Source organism: Leucopleurus acutus (genome assembly GCF_964270905.1).
Source record: "Leucopleurus acutus genome assembly, chromosome: 17".
NCBI lineage: Eukaryota > Metazoa > Chordata > Mammalia > Artiodactyla > Delphinidae > Leucopleurus > Leucopleurus acutus.
In genome coordinates this window covers 65,409,698-65,433,805 of record NC_139159.1, presented here as the reverse complement: position 1 = coordinate 65,433,805, position 24,108 = coordinate 65,409,698, and the positions used below count along the sequence as shown (strand labels likewise).

At 41.5% G+C, this 24,108-nt stretch overlaps 1 protein-coding gene across 3 annotated transcripts in view; it reads right to left on the bottom strand.

The window, feature by feature from the left end:
- DEPTOR (DEP domain containing MTOR interacting protein) overlaps positions 1–23,114 on the bottom strand; it is a 170,225-nt gene extending 147,111 nt beyond the window's left edge. For all 3 annotated transcript variants that reach the window (XM_082858488.1, XM_082858487.1, XM_082858489.1), the window contains exon 1: positions 22,910–23,114. In XM_082858488.1, coding sequence (XP_082714614.1) covers positions 22,910–23,031 — 122 coding nt within the window. In that variant the 5' untranslated portion in view covers positions 23,032–23,114. The remainder of the gene's footprint in view (positions 1–22,909) is intronic.
- Between the last annotated feature and the right edge of the window lie 994 nt (positions 23,115–24,108).

Sequence of the window (24,108 nt, the reverse complement as noted above, 5' to 3'; positions counted from 1 at the left end):
ATAGACCCTTATTCTCACAAGTCAAACAGAAAAGTATGCTTTTGATGTTGCTATCATTATCCATAAGAGCCATGGTGGGAGGAAGAATGGCCCTCATTTTCTCTGCCTGCTTATACAAGGGCTATTTACCATTTTGATAGGTCTTTCATCAGTGCCAAGTGCTTCACAATATCACTTTTATTAGTCACTCCCATAAGCACCACGTGACATGCGGGAACATTATTGCCCCCTGCTGAACAGCGCAAATGCCCTCAGGAGACACAGAGAAATTCTGTGAGGGTCTTGCCCTCCCTAACATAAACAGTGGGAGTCAGAGCTTGAACTCAAAGCTCTGGTGTTCTGCTTCGGGTCTTGGGAAAATCCACAAAGGTCTTCCTTCAGTAAAGCTGGGGAGCATTTGTCCTATCAGCTCATCACTTTAGGCTTACCCTCCAGCAATACTGAAAAATCAACTCAATCCAACAAATACTTGCTGGATGCCTAGTAATGCAAGAAACAGTGCTAGACATGGGAGAAACTGCAGTGAATCTGACAGACCTGGCCTCCCTCATGGAGCTGAGGGTCTAGACAGTGGCTTACAAAGGAGGAACCTAAGACCATCCTTTGGGGTGTGGCTAGAAAATACCAGAATGTCTATATTTCTTTTATCTCGCCTTTCAAGGGATTTTTGTTTGTTTGTTTTGGCCGCACCAGGTGGCATGCTGGATCTTAATTCACGCCCTCAGCAGTGGAAGCACGGAGTCCTAACCACTGGACCTCCAGGGAAGTCCCTAAAGGGATCCTTTAACTTTCTATTTTGTGGGTGTGCTTAGGATACACATAATGCGTCAGTACAGTAGCACCTGTGTATAACAGGTAATATGCTCATACTGGGGGAATCTATGCTCAAAATGTTTGCACAGACATGGATGGGCAAGCAAGACATTTGAAAACCGATGGACTGCAGGACTATGTGGACTTTCCTGAACATGCTGTGACATTTCACATATTCAAGTCTTTCTTCTTGCTATTTTCACTGTCTAAAAAGCACCTCCTCCTCTTACTGTTCTCCTTCCTGAGTAAACTCCTGCAAAACCCAGCTCAGCTGCCGCCTGCTCGGGAAGGCCTTCAGAGGCCGAGCCATTCTATCCGCGGCTCCCGTTGTACCTTGGACATCCCTCTGCCACAGAAATTATCATGCTGCATTGTAATTGCCCACATTTCTCTCTCTGGCATTAACTGGCTGGAATCTCTGGTCTGTGAGCTCCTTGAGGACAGGGGTCCTGTGGTTTCCCTTTTGTTCTCAAAGGCTAGCCCTGGTGCTTGTCACGTAAGGGACTCTCACAGTGCGTACGAGAAATTTATTCTTTTTTTTTTTTTCTTTTTTGGGACTTCCCCGGCGGTCTGGTGGTTAGGACTCTGTGCTTCCACTGCAGGGGGCGTGGGTTCGATCCCTGATTGGGGAACTGAGATCCCGCATGCTGCACAGCCAAAAAAAAAAAAAACACAAACAAGAAACACAAGGAAACATTTTTTTTTCCTTTTAATTGTGTGGAGGTGAGGAAGTGTGTTCATACTCAAGGTATTAGACTACAACCCCTGACTCCCCAGTGAAGTAGAAAATTTAGAGATGGGCTATGAGAAAGTGATGCATTTAAAATTTACCAGTGAGGGCTGGCCAGTTTCAGTCCTGAATTAAAGGCAGAGACTAAGTACTGCTAAAGCTGGGAAGAACAAATCAGAAACGCAGAGAGATGCTGAGTTCGGACGGAACAGTCTGGCGGAGATGCCTGTGCGACTGAGAGGAAAGGAACTCAGGACTGCGTCACAAGGCTCATGTTCTGCCTCAGCTCTACATACACTAACCACCTAACTGCCTTGGGGCCACTTGGTCTCCAGAGAAGGAGATCATCTTGATTCCTCATAAATACTGCAGAGCTGACATGATGAAAGTAGGGGTAGAGAGGAACCAAGATGGTCAGCTCCATCCTTACTCTGGTACCAAGTCAGATGGCCAAGCAAGAGTCATTTAAAAGGCTGGATTCGATAGATTATCACTAAGGTCCCAACAGCCTAAAGTTCAACCACTTGATTATGCTGATGACATGGAGATGGTATGTCAATCAACCATGTTATGATCGATCCTTTGGGAAGACTTTCACTAAGGTGTGACTTAGAGCAACTACGTTAGTTTTCTGGACCTTGCCCAGTCAACAAACATTAATTGAACATCTAGTATCCATCGGGAACTGTAAGTAACAAGTAAACAAGATATATTGACTCTACCTTCACGGAGCATGCATTTTTGTAAACTTCACTTTCCTTGTCTCCAACACGTAAAGCTTCTTTCATGTCTAAAAACCCTGAAATGTGATGATTCAGTGTGAACTCCAAAGCAGCATGGCCCTCAAGACTCCCTCTCCAATTGATTTTTTTAAATTCCATTCGCACACATCAGAACCACAGAACTTACTATTAGCTGTAAAATAATCCCTGTTCAATTTAAGAGATATGCATTCTAAGATTTCAAACATATTTCTTTACCTTACCTCTTACCACGGAACACAACTTCAGTTGCCCTTGCTGGGGCATCAGCACTACAAAGCTGAATGTGGGATTTGGAATCAAAAATCTTAAATCTGAGTTCTGCCCCCATCACTTAGTAACTGTGTGTCTTTGGCCAAGTCACTTAATCTCTCTGAGCTGCATTTATTTTTGTCACTTAGCAAATTTTTATTCCATGTACCCAAGTATGACAGAACTTCAGGAAAGCACTTCCCCTCTAAATTTGGAATCAGAATAATCACTCAGGATAACCAACAAGGGCCTGCTGTATAGCACAGGGAACTATACTCAATAGTTTATAACAAGCTGTAAGGGAAAAGAATCTGAAAAGGAATATAGATATGCATATGTGTGTGTGTGTGTGTGTGTGTGTGTGTGTGTATCTGAATCACTGTTCCTACACACCTGAAACTAACACAACATTGTAAATCAACTACACTTCAATTAAATAAAAAAAAGAATCACTGATTCCTCTTAGCTCACAGGCTAAGGATCAACAGAATGTTAAGAATCAATAGAATGATACATATAAAACCTCTTTCGAAAATAAAAGATGCTGTTTAAACGTGAGTTGGTGTTTGTAACTGGTATCACAAAACAAAGATAAACTGTTACAGAATTGTTACAATGGAATTTTTGAATATATTCATCTCGCCCAGCAAGTGTTCTGTGATTTTACAGACCAAAGGCTCACAGTATGGCCTCCACCCATTTTTTCTGAAGGTATCTGAGCCATCAACTAATAGGTTCTGTGGATCCACAAGGCTGTAATTATCGTATCTTTCTCATAGTATCTGTGAAAGCTAAAAATATTAATATGTTTGTGTGTCATCTTACCTGCAATTGCATAATCAGCTGACTCTAAAGTGGGATTTTATGTTTGTACCTAAATATTTAGCAATTTTAACAGCACACTGAAGTGACAGACTAAAAATATAAAAAGACCAAAAATGTTAACTGGCTCACGATAGAACTGCCTAAGTGTCCTTGTCCATGGACGCTCTGCTTCTTATGCCTAACGTCAACTCTAAAGCATAGATAAGTTCAATTCCTAAAACCTCAGTGTCCCTATTTGTTAAGGAGGAAAAAGAAGAATGAAATTTCACGACTTGAAAACCAAAAGCAATTTCACTTTCCATAAAGGATCAATCAACAAGCATTTATTTATATTCTACCCTATTCTTAGAACAGTGGAAATGCCACGAGAGTTACAAAAATAGAACAACATTCAGCCCTCTATATAACAAATGTGGTTACAAGTCGAACACTTTTTATGTAAGTAAAGCTCATACAAATGTGAGGGATCGTAAGATGATTATTCTATCCCAAGCAGAATTAGTCTTTGTTTACACTTTGTAACAGACAATATTTTATATAAATATCCCTGACTCTTTGCTTTTAGCACACACACACACAAAAAGAAAGAAAACAGAAAAGGTTAAAAAAAATATGAGTGTAATAAGTATCTGTGATTTTTGTCACGTAGTATTCATATGTCTCATTCCTGGTACTAATTTCTGTGTCAGTGATGGCTATGAGAAACCGAAACTAATTCTGGCTAGTTTAAGCAAAAAGGGATTTTACTGAAAGGATATAGAGGCTCTTACAAATTTGAGAGAAGGCTGAAGCAGCAAGCTTAGAAACCGCAGGAACTGTGTTCCTCTGAGAATATGCTTAAGACTCTCACTAAGGAAGCACGGGGGGCTGCTAGAAGGATTTCTAATTAGATAGGCAAGAAACTTCCTGGTGACTTTTTTTTTGGCCATGTCGCCCAGCATGCCGGATCTCCGTTCCCTGACCAGGGATCGAACCCGCACCCCCTGCAGTGGAAGCACGGAGTCTTAACCACTGGACCTCCAGGGAAGGTCTTAAGACCTTCTAGAAGATGGAGACTGCAAGATCTTGAAATAGGATAGCAAATTTCTCTGAGCTATATAGTGATTCAGGGAGTACAAACTGCTGTTGTTTCATAACAGAGTTGTGATTTTTTTTTTAAAGGTTTTACAAAGCAAAAGCCATTCCAATTGCTGACGACAAAAGACTTGTCTCTGAAAGAAGATACTTTGTTGAACTGAGATTCTTGACTAACAATTTAAATATATACAGATTTCCGCATAGATTTAAAGCGTTAACTTCTATAAGCTCATGTTGAGTGTCTAAATGAATGTGTGCATGCCTTCTTACCCATCTGATAGACAACTATTCCCACTAACAGGAGATATGGAAATGAATGAAAAGAGCAGGTAATTCCTTCTTTATTCAGTTCCTAGATTAGGTCCTGAGACCAAGAGTAAGAATTAACAGGGGTGAGAGGAGTTGTAAGTGGTTAAAGTGCAAACCAGCTAAGTAATAACCGTAATTTCTAGTGTAATTTCTTGTCTAGTGATGTGAAGAAGCCTGGAAACATACACACGCACAAGCAGCTACTCAACGTGGGACAAAACGAAGAAAGAATTATATCACAGGAAGAGGAAAAATTAAAGAATAAATGTGACCTTATACCTACAACACTATTTTGATATCTATAGTGGCTGACAGAGGGTTTTGGGTGAAGGAAAAACAAAGATGGGAGAAAATAAAGTCAGCATTTCACATCTTGTTAAAACAGCAACATGTAGTCTTGACATGGTTTTCACCAAAAGGAATATGGGCTTTTGGCAACACTGCACAGAGAACATTAGTCTATAGTTAAGTATACATTATTAATGTCATCTTCTGTATCAGTGCAACAGGTATCAGGCATGCATGCTGGGGAAAAAATAATTAGAAAACAAACGGTTTAAGATTCTATATGGCTAATTAAGTCTTTACTTTTTTCTCTCAGGATACTTGAAAATTCTAGCATTATGCCCAAATATCCTGATATCTTAGAAAATTTTTATACTTATTCTGTTTTGAATCCAAAATTCCCCAACCCTGAGAGTTCTGCATTCTTCTAATCCTAAAATCAACACCTAGACTACAGGACCTATTTTCCTGCAAATCTAAAGGCTTGGTGTGAAAAATTCAATAATAATCATAAAATGATTGCCTTACGCATTCTTACAAAGGAAACAAGAGGATCTTGAACTAAATGCCCAGTGCTTATTTATCTGGCTATTTCAATGTCCTCTCTTTGAGAACAATGAGTCAGAAGCTCTGTATTAGAGTCTATTGTACGGATCTACAGTTAACTAAGCTAAAAATTTATTCTAGCTCTAAACGGAAGCTGAGCAATACCTTGAAAAGCTCCAAAATAATATTTGGAACATTTTTTAATGTTTCTTGCATGAGATTCTACTGACTAATCTATTCCTCACATGCAAAACGTAAGTCCGAGGATATGCATCTTTCATGTTGCTGAGAAGCGGCAATAAATAAGTTTCCTTCTAGAACCTAAAATATGGCCCGCTGGACTCACATTCCAGAACTTCTAATTTAGTTAATCCATAGGTGAAGAGTATTTACTATTATCTTCAAGTGAAACACACAAGTTAATCTGACGCACTGCATGTATACACGCGCATCAGTATGCTTCCTGGTAATCAGCCATACATAGCAGTGTAAATAGCCAATTAGTCACACAGCAAACCCAAGTTTTTGTAGCTTTTAAATAACTCTTAATAAGTTTGAAAATATATTAATGGTGCTATTCATCTTTTTCATGTATGTAGACGTAAGTATTATTATATATGTAAGTTTAATTTTTGCCCAACACAGAATAAATATTCAGAGACAAGACAAATTTTAAAAGTCCAGGCTCCATGTCCATAGTAGTTGGGGAGTTCTTTGCTTCTGACCTCCAGGCTCCAATGGCTTAGAGCTGAGCGCAGCTGTATCCTCAACGTGTACGCGCTAAGAGCATGACTTGTGCAGGACACTGCGAAGCTGCAAAGCCCAGCTCTTCTATTTGCTGGCCTCGTGACCCTGGACAAGTTTCTTAATTTCTCTAAGACTCTGTGTGCCCATCTCTAAAATGGGACTAATGATACCCACTCAAGGATTAAATGGTATAATTCATATAAAATACTTATCACGCTACTTGGCATACAGTAAGTGTGCCAAGCTTATTATAAATAAATACTGTTTATTATAATTATTATTATTTACTGAGAAGGCGAAAAGAAAATCAGAGTAACACCAATCCGGTGAATATCGCAACAAATTACATAGCTATAAAACTCAGAACCTACTGCCAAAGGATGATTTATCCATCTATCTTGGCAGAAGGAAGCCTGGTGTTAAGGTATTAAAAACAAGGCCAGAGGTTAAAAGACATAACCTAGTTTGACCTTTGAAGTAAATACCCTCATTTATAAAATAAGGTAAAGTTTAAAGTCCTCGTTTCAAAACTTCAGAGTAAGTCAAAATGCACTTGCAGCGTTGAAACACAGTATGCCTCTTCCTGGATTTTAGACACAGAAGTTCTGGACCTAAGAATCAGTAAGGTGCCGTACCTTGCCTCGGAGAGTGCACAGACCCGCCAGCTGCTGGGGGGGACACAGCAAGATTTGTGACCTTAGAGGCCCAGCTTGACTTCACAGGCAGCGCGCTGGCTGGGACTGGGAGCCTGGTCTTTCCCCAGCAGGAGGGGCTGCACCCGAACCCAGCTTCCCCTAGGATTGGTGGCCGCCTTTCCCCAGCAGGAGGGGCTGTGACTTCAAACAAGCCCCGGAGGTCTCCAGGTGCTGATGCATCTGGCATTTCCCAGCTCGGACACTTAGGCGCCTGAGTTCACATTATTTGTAACCCAGAGATAAGGCCATGCTCATGCTTGCATTATAAGAAGGTTGTGTAGCCGGGGGTCAGGGTCCCTCCGGTGGAACACAAACACACTGTATGTCAGGCAGCTTCATGCTTATGCCCAACTCTGTGGAATAATGAGAGAATGGAGGACCACATATCCCCTCTTGCTGACCCTTTGTGTTGATGGGCCCCCAGTAAATATGTTCTTTAATCCACACCATAAACCATGGTATTCACCTTCATCCTCCCTCACTACACAAGAAGGACAAAAATGGAAAGGGTTGTAGATGCCCTGATGTACGTCTGTACAAGGTACTGGAAGGCTCAAAACCAGAGAAGCACCCATTCTTTTAAGTCACTAGAATAAGTTCAGCAATGAGAGCTGGACTTCCCTTTTAGAAGGTGCTACCTTTTGCTAACACCTCCCATTCCTAAGTCTAAAGGGCGAAAGGGGTCAGGCCTGCAATCACCTTGACCCTCTTCCAGGGAATCATCAAGCTGGATGCAGGGGCTCTTAGAGAAGAAAACATCTGCCCTGTGAAAACACATACTTCGCTTGAATAATCCTTCTCCTGTGGGAGGCGGAGCAGGTCACACAGATAAGATACGATTCTCAAGGCCTTATGGTGAAATACTGAAATATCTGCATTCCAGTAAATGCAGTTTTAAGTGACACACTGAGTATCTCAAATTTAACCTCTGAACACGTCTCTGAATAGACTACCAAATAGTTTTAAATAAGTGTTTTTTCTTTGTTACCTATTGTACTATAATCTCCATGAAGGCCTATCTCCCAGAATTCCCCAAGCAATTTAATTTAGTATCTACTGCTATGCTCTATCAAGAAGAACATTTTTGACTACAAAGTAAAACAAACTGTCATATTTTATTATAGATGGGTGTTCTTTTAAGGAATGCCAGGCTACATTTCAGTAAATTTTTTTTCGCATAAGCCACCAATAAGGACTACAATGATTTCCCCAAATATACATTAGATTCCATAATTATGATTGCAGTGCTAAGGGTGGTCTATGCCCTCACCACCCATACATGTAGACGCTCATAAGGAAGTGACTGAGTCCTGGCCACTAGAAGTTTTCTCTGGCAGAGGCTAGAAGGTCAGCTGAGGAGCGTTAGTTGGGTAGGCACAACATCAAAGAACTGAAAATGTCCAGATAATCCCCCAATTCTCACAGGGTTCAAACTCCTCCCTGAATAAACATTCTTTCAGAACTGCTGACAAATAGCCAAACCGACTTCCTCTCCTCCTCTGTGTTCCCCTTTCAGAAATGAAATCATCTAGCAGCAACATAACCACCCGAAGTGGAGCTACAGGAAGACAACTGAAGAGATGCCCTCTGGTTCATTAAGCTTTTAAACAAGCAAATGGTTTTGTCCCTTGTTAAACAAAATGGCCTGACAAACCCTGATGCATTGGAATTGTGGTTTCTAAGGCATTCCTGGCCCTAACCACTACACCTCCACTTGAGGTATCATAATTGCAAATTATGATAAAGTCCTGAATAATCAGACTCTGGTCTTCTTGGCTTAAAGCCCCGATTACTGCCAAGTCAGCAAATGTTGAACGTGTAGACAAATGCATTGGCTCCAAGCCCAGCTTCTTAGCTTTCATGGACGCTTCTCAATGGGTTTAACTGGAGCTTCTCTCTTTTGTAGCCAACACAGGCATAAGAAAAAATCACAATTTTAAATCACAGTTTCTTGTCAGTACTTGAGGACAAAAGGTTTATTGCATTTGTATACACACCACCCATTCTGAAGAATAAAAGGCTAAACTCATGCAGTGTTCTCCAAGAATAAAACCGTAAGAATAAATTGGGATTTATTCCTATTAGTTATCCTTATGGTAAGATGCGGTACAAAATCAATGCCAAAGTTGCTATTGTAAAGTCAATGCAATGGTGCAATGAGATATCAGCTTAAATCTTACTAACAGTGGTGAAAAATCTGCCTTCTTGATAATCGAAGGTAGCTCCTATTTCCAATTTCTGGAGAGGGGAGGGAAAACATTGACAAAATATATTAAAACACATGACCTGAAAGACCTTTCTTAGTTATGTAAGTAAGGAACATTTTGAGACTTCCTCAGAAAGTCTGCATCTTAATGATTCCTAAAGCAGCCTGCTTAAACAAAGAGATAACGTTTATACAGCTTTGGCTGGGAGTCTTTCTGGGTGGAGGTGTTACTTGGAAAGACATCAAAACCCAAGTGATGCAAAAATCATTCTTTGCAATTTGAACCTGAGCCACCTGCCATTTTAGTCATCTGTTGAGAGTTCTATTTTACTTCTATTACTGAGCAAACCCTGAACACCAGAGGCATCTCTTCCATTTCAGAGGGCAGTGAGGGGTGAAAGGTGAGGGAGGGAGCATATGGATGGTGAACAGGTGATTGTCATGATGGGGAAGTTTACAGGGAAAATTACTTTGAAAGCACTAGGGTCCAGGATGTATGCCAATGTCTCCTAACCGCTCCAATTGTATCTTCTTTGTGGCTTTTCTGTGAGCACTTTCTTCTTCTCTGTATAAGCTCCCCACCCCTGCAACTTTAAGTTATTTCTCTTAAAATCTGGCCTTAATTACACCATACCCTGTACAATTTTTTTTCCACTGGTTTCTCATCATTGAGCCCAAATTATCATTTGTGGAGGACACTGGGCTTATCTCTGCAACACCCAATGAACCCTTCACCAGAGTATAGCAGCTATGATCCTACCTGTGCCCCTAAGGAGGCGGCAGGGGGCTCCTGCTTGACTTAAGGCAGTCAGGGTAATACCATCCTTCTTGCCACAATATTGCAGATGGGTAAGCCTAGGGCAACCAGCAAAGGACTTTGTTCTGCTTTAATATCTTGTGAGTCTGTAAGTCAAGATGATCCAAAAACATGAAAGCTCAAGACTGCTGTAGATGGTTGATAGCAGCCAGTCCTCTCTTTTCAGTCTGACTGGTGCTAGTGGCTGTCATATGACTGCAAAAGAAGCCTTCATGAAGGCAAAGTTAATGCACAGAGAAAAGCAGAATCAAGAGAACTTAAGAGAAATAGACCTGAAATCCTGATCAAACCTCATGTGAAGTCTACATATCTCTGAAATTTAACACTACATAAGCCAAGAAATCCCCTTTATTGTTTAAACCACTCTACATGTTGCCCTTTATATACTGCCCCCATATATTATTTAAATGCATATGTATTTTTCCCCTCTCTACCTGGCTTAGGCTGTGACCTGAAGGCAAGAAGGATGGGCCTTCCTGCTTGCTCGTTTGCAGAGTTATTTGCCTAGTTGTTTGCACCTAGTAGGAATTCTGAGAGGCCTGGCTTCAAAATCAAGCTCCCATACTTACTACTTATGTGACTTTGGTCAAACTGCTCATGCCTTAGTTTCTTCCAGTTAAAAATAGGGATGACAGAATTATTATCAGAATTCAATAAAACAATATACATGCAAGCTCACAGAACAGGACCTGACATTTTGCTATTATTATTGTTTAGTAAATGCCTGAACTGTCCAACTGTCCCTCACTTTACAATCCACATATAAAAACACAAACCTTGATCACCCTCCTCTACAATGATTATCATCATCTCTAACTCTTTTGTACCAAATTTCCCTACAAGTTAGGAGAAGATCTTTGTACTGTACCAAATTACTGCCCCATGCTTGTCAGGGAAGAGTAGGATATTCAGGGCAACCGAGAACCTGAAGACCTGCTTCTGGCCAGGTTTCCCATGATATAAGCTGTTTATCACCTCTCAGACTCATGTCCTAGGTCTCTGGCCTATGTCTTTCTTTTGTCATTGATCCCTCTTGCCCTGCAGGAATTTCTGAGTCAGTGATCTCCCCTGTGCTAGAAGCATGGCTTCCGTTTCTAAGTGTCCTTCTCTGCCATAAATGCATCTTCAACACTCCCCCGTCCTTAGATTTTCAATAATTTCTTTTCCATTTCTCTCCATTTTTATACTTACTGAATTATACTGCATCATTAACATATGAATTTATTAAATTATATTTATTATGTATCCATATTTTAAAACATATTTATTATGCAAAGATATACGAGACAGGAAATTCATGTAATATACCTTACTTGCCCTTTCCCACCCTGGCATCCTTGTAGATTTCACTCCCCTAAGGTATCCACCCCTTCATGAAATTAATTTTGCTTCAGGACAAATACAAATGGAACAAAGGACTCTTGCCTTAAGCAAGTCCAGAAATGTTATCTTAAGATTAATATTCTTTTTATTATTTTGCACTTGATTTATTTCACGATTTGGAAATCTTAAACCATAAAAGTGAAAATAAAGTTTCTGATCCACAATAGGCCAAAAGCAGGCTTGAAACTCTGAGAGATACAAGTGATGATGACAGAGGGAAGTCTGGAAAATGAAGGTCCTCCTCTTGTCCCCAGCACCTAACCCAGTGTCTGGCATCTAGATGGACTTTGGAAATTATTCATAGAACTAGTGATGAGACACTGAGAGGACTCCTGCCTGGACATGGCAGGACAACAGAGCCCTTCATTCTGCTGTTGAAACAGGTGTTGGCTTCAAAAAGTAAAATCCAACCTTTCCTTCAGCTTTGTAACACTTCTGCTGAGTCCTGGAAAGGAAAGGGAGGTAAGAACTCCATAGATGACAATTCTATAGTAGAGTATCATAATTCTAAGGATACAGTATTATTTCAGAAGAAATATAATTACGTATGCACATGGTATCAGTTGGTTATTCACATCTCCTGGATTTCCAGTTATGGGGGTGAATACATTGTTTGAGTTGATTTTCTGTTTCTTGCAGCCAAAAGCATTCAAAGATATCCAGATAGGGGTTTGGGTTTCACAGATGTATGTCTTAGTCAGTACTCATCAAATGGTGCATTTCATTATACATAAGTTTTATCTCTTTAAAAAAAAAAAAGAAACTTGTAGCAACATGAATGGTCCTAGAGAATATCATAGTAAGTGAAGTCAGTCAGACAGAGAAAGACAAACAACATATGATCTCACTTAGACATAGAATCTAAAAACATGATACAAACAAACTTATTTACAAAACAGAAATAGACTCAGACATAGAAAAAAACATGGTTACCAAAGGGGAAGGTGGGGAAGAGCGATAAATTAGGAATTTGGGATTAACAAATACACACTACTATATATAAAATAGATAATTAAGGACCTACTGTATAGCACAGGGAACTATAATCAGTATCCTGTATCACGCGCTAAAGCAAGCAAGGTGGAATGTTAATTGTGGAATCCAAGCGGTGCAGAAAAGGACGTTCACTGTAGAATTCTTTACACTTTTCTGTATGTTTCAAATTTTTCGTAATAAAATGTTGGAGGAAAAAGCTCTAGTTCACTCTTGTTCCTTATATTTGAATGTCCTTAAATATTCTGTGATAACTTTTGGCTCTTGTAAGTATGGTAGCAGGATAAGTGTACTTTATCATGGCAACTAAGGTCTATTCATCCTCTCTCATGAAGACAGGTTATATCAGAGTCTACAAAACAGTCATTAATAAAGTAAATTCTTTTTTCCCCAATATTTATTTATTAATAAACATAACACTAATTGCCTGGCATAGTTATAAGTGCTATACAAATATCAACATATCATTCTAAGACCAATTTACTGAAGTGTATTTTCATCACCAGTTTACAGACTAAGAAACTAAGACACAGATTCATGAAATAAGTAACCCAAGGTCATCCAGCTGGTAAATAACAGAATCGGGGTTTAAGCTGAGGCATTCTGATTCCAGTCTATACACTCTTCAGCCCTGTACTTTCAAACCAATATAATCAACATGTGATCCTTTTCAGCAACTTCATCTGTGATCTCTGGTTATTTCAAGAAAACCTTAGAAACCACAGATAAGTCATGCTATTTGGTACACACCAGTAATGAGCAAATTTTTAAAAATGTATTAGTAGTTATCTTTTTATCACTTCATTTGTTGTATCTGTGTTGTGTATATGTGTGCTTCATTTATTGTTTTACTCTTTAATAAACTTATTTTAGAACAGCTTCGGATTTAGAGAAAAATCGTAAAGATATACCACACACCACTAATATGGCAGATTTGATACAGCTGGTTAATACTGATACAATATTGTTTACTAAAGTTCATACTGTAGTCACTTTTCCTTAGTTTTCTTTTTTTTCTTTTTAAAATGTCATTTTACTTTTTTTATTGGAGGATAATTGCTTTACAATGTTGTGTTAGTTTCTGCTGTACAATGAAGTGAATCAGCTCTATGTATACCTATATCCCCTCCCTCTTGGACCTCCCTCTCACCCCCCTGCCATTCCACCCATCTAGGTGGTCACAGAGCACTGAGCTGAGCTTCCTGTGTGTTATAGCATGTTCCCACTAGCTAGCTATCTTATGCATGGTAGTGTATATATGTCAGTCCTAATCTCCCAATTTGTCCCACCCTCCCCTTCCCCTCTCTGTGTCCACATGTCCATCCTCTACGTCTACGTCTCTATTCCTGCCCTGCTAATAGGTTCATGTGTACCATTTTTCTAGATTCCACATATATGTGTTAATACACGATATCTGTTTTTCTCTTTCTGGCCTACTTCACTTTGCATGACAGACTGCAGGTCCATCCACATCTCTACAAATGACCCAATTTCATTCCTTTTTATGGCTGAGTAATATTCCACTGTATATATGTACCACATCTTCTTTATCCATTCATCTGTCCTTGGACATTTAGGTTGTTTCCATGTCCTGGCTATTGTAAATAGTGCCGCAATGAACATTGGGGTACATGTGTCCTTCTGAATTATGGTTTTCTTAGAAAGTAAATTTTAACAATGTGAAGGAAAATGAATCATGGTTATGCATCAGATAACTGCCTTAAAACCTCACCTCTAAACTGATTTTTATTGTCTGTTTTTAAGAAGAAAATAGTACAAGTAGGAGCTTTGGTAAAGTCTTATTTTATCAACCTTCCTATAGCTTAACTAAAGATGATATAAGAGGCACTTGGCACCTAGATGTAAATAAAATACAGTCATATAGCACCACTGCTTTTTCCAGTGAATACATTCTGTGAAAGTCACTATCATTTATGGAAATGTTAATGACCAAAGGTAAGTAGAACTTTTATAAAAATATTCAGTGCAAACAGGGTGCAAGTTTACCCCATTCTCCTTTCCTCCTGGGGAAGAGGAAAGGAATCGGGAAGCAAAACAGTACTTCTACAATCCAAAAGTTCACGCTTTACTGGACTCAGTATATGTGCCTGAAAATAGTGTGCAAACCGTATAAAAAGAATTGCCTTTTTTTGTGTGTGGTACGCAGGCCTCTCACTGTTGTGGCCTCTCCCGTTGTGGAGCACAGACTCCGGACGCGCAGGCCCAGTGGCCATGGCTCACAGGCCCAGCCGCTCCGCGGCATGTGGGATCTTCCCGGACCGGGGCACGAACCCGCGTCCCCTGCATCGGCAGGCAGACTCTCCACCACTGCGCCACCAGGGAAGCCCAAGAACTGCATTTTAAATAGAAAACTAACCCAGGAGCCTCAACAGAAAATGTGCTAAATCCTTTTCTAAGATGGAAAAAAACAATCCTTTCTTAACATATCCTTTTTGTAAATTTGCACATTTATACACTGGTTGTTCTTAAACCAGTACCTCGTTATATATCTCTACACTAACCCCCTCCCAATCCCCCTTGTTTTTTGTTTGTTTGTTTGTTTTGTGGACACACCACTCATAGTGTATTCCTCCAGAATTTTACAACTTGTTAGAAAATGGCCAACTTCACACATAATGAAAGCACAGGGACTAACCTAACTGTAATGAAAATAGGATAGCATGAAATGAGGCTTTCTCTCTTAACGGGAGAATGTTCATTCTGATCTTCTTTTGTTTCTCACACTTTAAGTCATGATCAGAGAAGCTACTGAGCACTTTGTACTAGGACTGGTCCTTCCGAAGCCTACCTGATCTGCCACAAAGCACAAGGTTCGGTTCTCTGGGGCTGTAACAGTTTCACCACCCAAAGGAGAGCCTCACAGAGCTGGATGATCAAAATAAGGCCAAGACCTAAGTGGGTGCTGATCCACAGTTTACTTCAATGAAAGGAACCTCTGGGTAAATATCAGAATCAGAAATCTGTAGGTACAAGTGTTGCAGGGAGACAGTGTCATCAGGATTAAAACAAATAACAAACACATACCACCAACAATAACAAAATCACCAGAAGCAGCTAAAGGTTCCAAGTGGAAAGATTTGAGCCTTTCTCTGATGACACTAGCTGCTATCTACCTCCTCTGCAGCTGCCGTGGGCTTCCCCCAGCTGGAGGCCCTGGCATTTGTCCCCTCTTGCCACACCCTAGCAACAGCTGTTATCAGAAAACTGCACAGACGAAAGGATATCTTGTCCCCCGCTCCCAGGTGTGTTTTCTTTCTCCATCTCGCCTCTCCTACTCAACCTTAAAAATATTTGGAAAGCTACAGAAAAGTGACTCTTTGTGCAGACGAGAGTAAATTCCTGCTCTCTCTGAACTCTTCCAGTTTGGGGCCATCCCAGCCCTGATGAAAATAGCTCCTGTTGCCCCTGCTGGCACTGCCACGGGAACAGCTGTTTACAAGCAGGCTGTCTGATCCGCTAAGCTCTCTCCCCGCACTCCGTCTCCACTGGTGTTCCCCCAGCATCTAATAATCCATAAAAACAGTCACTGACATAGGCCTCCAAGTTTGGTTAAAGCTGGTAATACGGGGACAAGGATCCCAGATCTGGGACCCATCTCTGCTTGGTAGATAATGAGGAAGAGAGAAAAGGGGGATGACGTAGTAGGTAGAAGGAGGGTTGATGAGTGTTTCCTTTGTCTTTTCCTAATCACTAAACTCATAGACCCCAACCATTTAAGAGCCGCCACCTAATAAAGGGACGTGAGTTCCTGATCCAAATAAATACTAGAAATTCTAGGAGAGGAGAACAGTCATCCACCACCTCTCATTCTCTTCTTTTGAGGTGTGTTTATTTAATAACTTATTTTCAGGTTTATCGATTCCAAAGTCGACAGAAGCCAAAACCTAAATGTCAGGATTGGCCTTTTAGAAAAGTAACCGCAAACATATTACTCAGAAACAACTAACACTGCACTCATTTCAAAAACAGGTGTACGTCAGGATAAGTGCATGAAGGTGTACAATAATTCCACAATCATGTACTGAGCACTTACTCAGTGTCTTCCATTTGCATGAGGGTTTTGGCAAGTGACAAAGTACTTTCCCAGGCTCTCTCTCCAGGGGAGAAAGGAGTCTTTACAGAGCTTGCTATGTGCCAGGACTGTGCCTGCTGTCCCCACATCCAATGTGTGAAGCAGAAAAGATGTTCGTAGGAACAGGGTCTGTATATGAGAAAAGCCTCTGGTGTAAAGGCAGTTCATCACTCTACACGAGGCTTGTCTGCACTGACTCCAAATACAGTCATTTGCCATTTCCTAAAGTTCTCCCTTTTTCATCTGAACAGGCGGTAATTTCCCAAGGCCAGGATATCCTCTCTGCTTATTAGAAGAATAAAAGCGTATTCCTCCTGCTTGGATCCCTACATTTCAGTAGTAGCATCTGGGCAGTAGCTTTCCCTCTATTCCCTTTGGTTACAATGGTTACTTCCATATTAACGGACACCAGTAGGGGCTACCCCCTAAGACATTCTCTAAGCCAATTTTGAAGTTCCTTAAGTTCAAAGTGCAATAAAACAAACTACAGTTGACCCTTGAACAACTGGGATTTGAACTGCTCAGGTCCACTTATACTTGGAGTTTTTCAATATAAATACTACAGTACTACATATTTCATGATTGGTTGGATCTGTGGATGGGGAACCAGGGATGAAGAGAACGTCTGACTATAAAGTCATACTCGGATCTTCAACTGTGCAGAGGGCAGGTGCCGTAACCCGCGCATTGTTCAGGGGTCAGCTGTATTTCTCCTTGTTCTGTTCTGTATCTCTAAATTCCATATCTCATATTTACTTTATTGTAGATTGGCCTTTGGTTCCAGAAGCTGACTTTTACCTTCTATCTGCATACTGCATTAACATTGGCAAAGCAAATTCAGAAAAGCAACTCGATATTGATTTAACATGTTTTTATGAAAAAGGCAATAGCAAGGCTGTAAGAGTCTGGAAAGGCAGTCTGGTGTAGCAAAAAGGCAATACATCAAACAATTTGAAAGAACTGCAATTTCCTACAACTTAGCTAAAACTCATTGCCTCGTAAATTGCTTTTAGGGACCCAGCTTTAATGACTGGATAAGACTGTTGTAATTAGCATATTTAGTCTAGGTAGATGAACATAACTGAAAAGCTTGAGGTGTTTTCTCTCTTAATTAAGCATTCCTCATTACATTCTTAATTCTCCGCCTACCCCGCTCCCATCCTCACAGCTGGCAAAATAGTGAACTGTAATTTATCTTCCCATTAAAATGATTACAAATTCAGAATGAGTGGAGTACAAATTCAGAATGAGTGGAGCTCAAATTAAGTTTTCAAAACCATATGGCAAGGGAGATCCACTTTAAAAGTTAACGGAGAAACTGACCATTCTATCTTGTAAAAACATAAACACCTCTAGAAATTAATTAGCTTTTTCCCGACAGAAGGGAAAAATCATTTGTCTACTTGCTTGTTTGCAAAAGTTCTCATACCAGAATACCACAGTCTTATATATATGATTCTGTTTTACATTGGTCTTACCCTGACACTTCTTAACCCTCTAAATTGTAATCTAGCATTTTGCTTAAGAGCAAGAACTCTCAGCCCTAGCACTTTCTGGCTGAAAAATCTATGGCCAGTTAGCTTACATACTTCATTCCTCAGTTTTCCCATCTGTAAAATGAGGATAACAAGTATATCTTCCACACAGAGTAGCTTATAAAGCTTAAAGGCATATATATGCTTTTGATAATATATATTTATATATATATTTCTAATAATATATATAAGCACTTGGAAGAGTCTTTGGCAGGTAATATATGCCATATAGGTATTATTGTTATTATTATCATGCCTACCATTACCACAGAGAGAACAGTGAGATTCACTGGCCTTCTTTATCTAAATGCTCTATTACAAACCACTTTCTTGCTAAGTATCTCTGGGATTAATCTATAGAAGAAACAGAAGGTGGATTTTGGATGCTGTAATTAGAATGTCAGTTATGATTGCATGACAAATCTCAAGATAAAAGATTTATATACAAAACATAAAAATAAATAATGATTTAAAAGGTCATCGTATGAAACCTCACTAATACGAAGGATTTTTATATGGTTAATTATCTTCAAATCAGGAATGTTCTGAGACAATTTTCTGGACTATTTACGGTATATTTTCTCTGTGCTGTACCAAGAATGATACTATAAAAAGATATATATAAAATATCAGTCCCATCTGGCGTGGTAGTCATGTGTTATCAAGTTAATGATAAAATTCATCACATTCTTTGGCCAATCCAAAAAGAAAGCATAAAGTTTATTTTAAAAGTTTTAATATCTTGTCCTTCATCACTCTAATGTGTCATCCAAATGCATTTTTGTAGTAGTTTTACTGAGATATAATTCACACACCACATAATTCACCCATTTGCTGTATATAATTCAATGGTTTTTAAGCATATCCAGAGTTATGATATCATCACCACAATCAAGTTGAGAACATTTTCATCATCCCCAAAAGAAACTCTACACCCATCAGCAATCACCCTCCATTCCCCCTCCCCACTGCCACTGGCAACCACTTTCTGTCCCCACAGATTTGCCTATTCTGGACGTTTCATATAAATGGAGTCATATTGGGTTGGCCAAAAAGTTGTTCGGGTTTTTCCGTAACATGGAAAACCCGAACGAACTTTTTGGCCAATCTCCTAATATATGCCTTTTTGTGTCTGCCTTCTTTCACTTAGTATCATGTTTTCAAGGTGCATCCATGTTGTAGTATATATCAGTACTTTATTCCTTTTTATTGCTGAATAATACTCCCTTGTATGAATAGACCACACATTATTTACCCATTCATTAATTGGTGGGCATTTGAGTTGGTTCTGGTTTTGGCTATTATATAAAATGCTGCTGTGAAAATTTGTATACAAATTTTTATGTAGACATATGTTTTTGTTTCTCTTGAATACATACCTAGGAGTAAAACTGCTGGGTCACATGGTAATTCTATGTTTAGTCTTTGAGGAAATACCAGAATGATTTCCAAAGTGACTGCATCATTTTACCTTTCCACCAGCAGTGAAGAAGGGTTCCAGTTTCCCTGCATCCTTGCCAACAGTTCTCATTATCTGTCTTTTTGATTATAGCCATCCTAGGGATGTGAAGTGGTATCCAAATGCAGTTTTAAGATACAAAGACACTCAGATACACTGAGCAAGGAAGTAAAATCTTTTACGACAAGGGAAAGCACAAAGAGATTAGGAAAAGGATCCTGCAGTCAGGCTGGAGAAGAAAGCAGGAGATGTTTTTAAATGTTACTCAATTTCATATCCTTATGCAACCAGCTGCCCTCACCAAAATGTCAGGATTACGGAGCCAACCCCCAATTTCACATCTGAAGTTTATAATAATCATAGCAACAACTACTCTTGACTTATTGATTTATTTTACAAAGTTCCTTCCCATGTTATACCCCATTTGCTCCAACACCACAGATCTTACATGGGAGGATATTATTATTCCCATTCTGCAGGCACAGTCGCTGAGACCCAGAGTGGCTAACTGACTTGCCCAAGCAAAAATAGTTCAAAACAAATACATACATCCATATATACATCCATAAATAAATATTAAATTAATAAAATTCACAGAGCTGGACCTGGAAGCCAAATTTTGTATTTCAAATCCCAATCCTGGTGTCTCCTTTCCTTACCACCTTCATTCACCTCATCTTTGATGACCCAGAAAGCAATGGAAAGGAAAGAGAAGGCAGAGAGGAGGAATTGTCTGTGTGTCTGTGAGTGTGTGAGTGAGTGTGTGTGTGTGTGTGTGTGTATAGCAATTAGAGGCAGGAGGCCTGCACATCACAAAGTCCCCACAATCCACCTGTGAGAAAGCAGTTAGGGATGTGAAATCATGTTGTGACAGTGACAGCCAGGAGGGCTGCATCCCTACTCCTTTAAGAGAGGTTCTTCCAGTAACCAAGAAGCTAGTGGCATACATGGCCACTTAACCCTAAATTCTGAATATTACATTATCTGTATTTACAACAGTATATTTAATTACATACACTAGTTATTCAAATATTCAAGTAATCACTATATACTCTGTACTCAGCACAGTGCAAAGATGGTAGAGATTTTTAAGAAGCAATGACGACAGTTCCCCAAAGTAAAATTAAGTAACTAACATTTACTAAGCCTTTTACATGTAGCACCTCCTCATTTAATCCTCACAAAATTCCTGCAAGAGAAGTAAAACGGAGGCACAGAGAAGTTAAGTAAATTGTCCGCAAGTCACAGGACTAATAAATGGTGGAGACAGAATAAGAACCCAGGTAGCCTGTGTTCTTAACCACCAACCAATCCTTTCTGCTAGATCTTGCTCAGCTGGAAGTCACCTGTGGTGACACCCAGAGACCAATAACACTCGTTAATTCGAACAACCATTTGTTGAATGCTCTTCAATACATGAAGCCCAGGGGAAAACTCACAACAACCCTATGAAGTGCTATCTTCATTGCCTTTCTACAGATGAGGAAACAGGCTCAGAGAAGTGAATTAACTTGTCCAAAGTCACAGAACTATAATAACTAAGGCTGGCATGGTGCATACTATATCCCAGGCACTGATCTAAGCACTAACTCATCTAATTAATCCTCATCACAATACAGAGGTAGGCTCCATTATTACCCATCATTCTTAGTTAAGTAACTTGTCCAAGGTCCCACACTAGTAAGTAGCAAACCCAGATTCACTCTGGTTTTAAAGTCCTCCTCAAAACAACTTAATGTTAACTCTTGGCAACAAAGTGGCTGAGCAGAAATTCAAACCCAGGTCTATATAACCCGAGTGCAAGACAGCCCTCTATCTTCTTACCGACACACTAAGCCTAGTCCTCAAACTTGCTGCCGTGCAGAGGGGTGCCTGGGAAGAGGAGAAGTGCTCTGGGGACTTCCCCAACCAAGGAAGGGGTATTTAAGCATCTCGAAGGAGAAAGTGCTTTCTGGACAAACAGAGGCACCCTGCAGTTTATCATTTTAAAGGAAGTGAAACGTACCCAATTGAAGAGCAGATAAATTATTAAAGTGTTTCAAGGTGAATCAGAAAAGCTTTGATTTTTTTCAGTTAGAAAATCTCTTGATGGAAAAGCTTTTATTCCCTTTAATTCTGACTATACATTAAAAAATCACCAAGGGATAGAAATGCGCAATTTGCCTCTTGTAACTTGTAACTAAATTAATTCTGACCTCCAATATTTACTTTCTCAACCTAAGGGCAGCAAGCAGGGTGGTTACCAAACCTTTAGGGATCGTTGCAAGAGTCTCTCTCCTTCGGGTCCTGAAACACAGCATTTTAGAAACCAAAACGAGCCTGGAGATTCAGGCCAAGAACTAGAAGTAAGAGGCAAGCGCACCGTTGCGATGGGACAGGGGCCGGCATGCAAGTTTTGGCTCAACCACTGTAAAGCCAAGGGGTTTTTCCCCCTGGCAAACTGATTAATGACCACAAGACGCAGCTGCGGAACCGGTCATACCATAAGGAGAATTCTCAAACATGAATCCAAGAAGGACCAAGATAGGATGGAAATGGTAAAGTGGGCGGGAGGGGGTCCTGAATCTGGGGGTAACTGCCTGTCCTGGACGCAGTGACACACATCAAGTCCCAATTCTTGCAGCAGCCGGGGGCCAATGGACCCTGCTGCCTAAAATGTGCGCGCTGGGGGAGCTGGCAGCAGGGCGGCGAGACAAGGTGCCTCCACGCCCCCTTGCGGACCCAAATAATGACGGATGAGTATGTGCCAATTAAGTGATAGGTACAGTGTTTCAGAAATGTTCTCAGTTTAGCCCCCACCACAACCATTCAAGGAAGTTGCCGTGATCAGCCCCATTTTACAGATGAAAATACTGAGGCTCAGGGGAGTGAAGCCAGACTTGCAAGCCAAAAGTAAAACCTTAAGTGAAAGGGATTTGGTCTGGCTCCTTTCATCTAGGAGTAAAGGGGCTGGGGTTGGGGCCGGCGGGGGGCCCGGCGGGGGGCCCTTCACCCGCTCCTCTTGCTCTCTGAGCGGAGGAGGAGCTAGCTGTCAGCCAGGAGGCCTGGCAGCTCCCGGGTGCCCGGGCAAAGAGGGCGCGCGCGGTCGGCAGCAACGCGTCTGCGGGGCGCAGGGCTGCAGCAGCTGGGCGAGGGCGCAGCAAGCACCGCGCGCCCGCCCGCGTCCGCCTCGGGAGCCCGGCGCCAGTCCGGAGTCCTCAGGGCGCCGGGCTGCAGTAGCTAAACGGCGGCGCGGCGCGGACGGTCGACGCGTCCGCAGGCGTCCCGGAGCGCCGCGCGAGTCGCTAGCCACGAGCCACGGAGCGCGCGCGCGCGCGCGACTGCCACGGACACTGGCTGGCAGTGCCACCGCTAGCCTCCCCCGGCACTGCCCCTCATCTTACCGTAGCTGCTCTCCGGTGACCAGGACCTCAGCCATGCGCTCCAGCTCCCTTTGCTGCGCCCCGCCACTCCCGCTGGTGCTGCTGTCGCTGCCACCGCTGCCAGCGCTGTTGCCCTCCTCCATGGTCGGGGCTGCGCCGCTACCTCTGTCTTCGCGGTCCGCCGCGGGTTCGGGTATTAAATCAGCCTGCCCTCACTGAGGCCTCCCCCGCCATCTTTGTTAGGGGCCGTCCCGTAGTTCAGACGCGATTGGCTGGAGAGGGAATCCCTTGTGGGTAGGCTGAGGCGCTCGGCGAGTCCGCCCCAGTAACTCCAGCTTGGGGGCGTGGCTGGAGCCCCGCGTGGTCGGGGGCGGGGCCGAGAGAGGAAAATATCAACATCTGGGCGGGGGGCGGTTCTGCGCTAATTGTGCTGTTTGAGGTCGAGTTCGTTGTGGACCTCTTCCATTACCCACAAAGCTCATGCTGTGGGATCCTGAGGAAGGGCGGGGAGGTTACTAGACAAGTGTGGAGGCGTTTTTATGATACTGTCCATGTCCCAAATTGCCAGAGAGTGAAAATAATAATTTAGCTAAATAGTGAACAATGAAGGCTGTACATGTCATTGCAGGGCTTTAAGAAATTAAAGCAACCTCCTCACCAAAGACAGCTTACTTACCTTACGGTGTAGTCAATAAAGAACGCTGGCCTGGGAATCAGACAGACCTGGGATCCAGCTCCACACCTATAATTTTGTAACTAAATGTGCTTAATCCCCAGTTTCTTCCATTACAAAATAAAAATAATTGTGGCTATCATCTGTTGACAATCTGCTGCATTAAAGACGCTTCAGGTAGCTGTTACCGTCTTTAACTGCAACAAATTATAAAATGAGTATTGTCCTCGTTTTACTCAGGAAGCAGGCCCGGAGAGATGGGGTAACTTGATCCAAATTCTGCATAAAGTAGGAAAATCGTTTAACAGAAGTAGAGGTCCCGGAGATAACGAGATTAACTGGCTGTTGCTCATGTTTTAATTCTGTAATCATTACATAGACTATCAAAAGTTTGCATGGGGGGGCTTTCCTGGTGGCGCAGTGGTTGAGGGTCCGCCTGCCGATGCAGGGGACGCGGATTCGTGCCCCGGTCCGGGAGGATCCCGCGTGCCGCGTGGCGGCTGGGCCCGTGAGCCATGGCCGCTGAGCCTGCGCGTCCGGAGTCTGT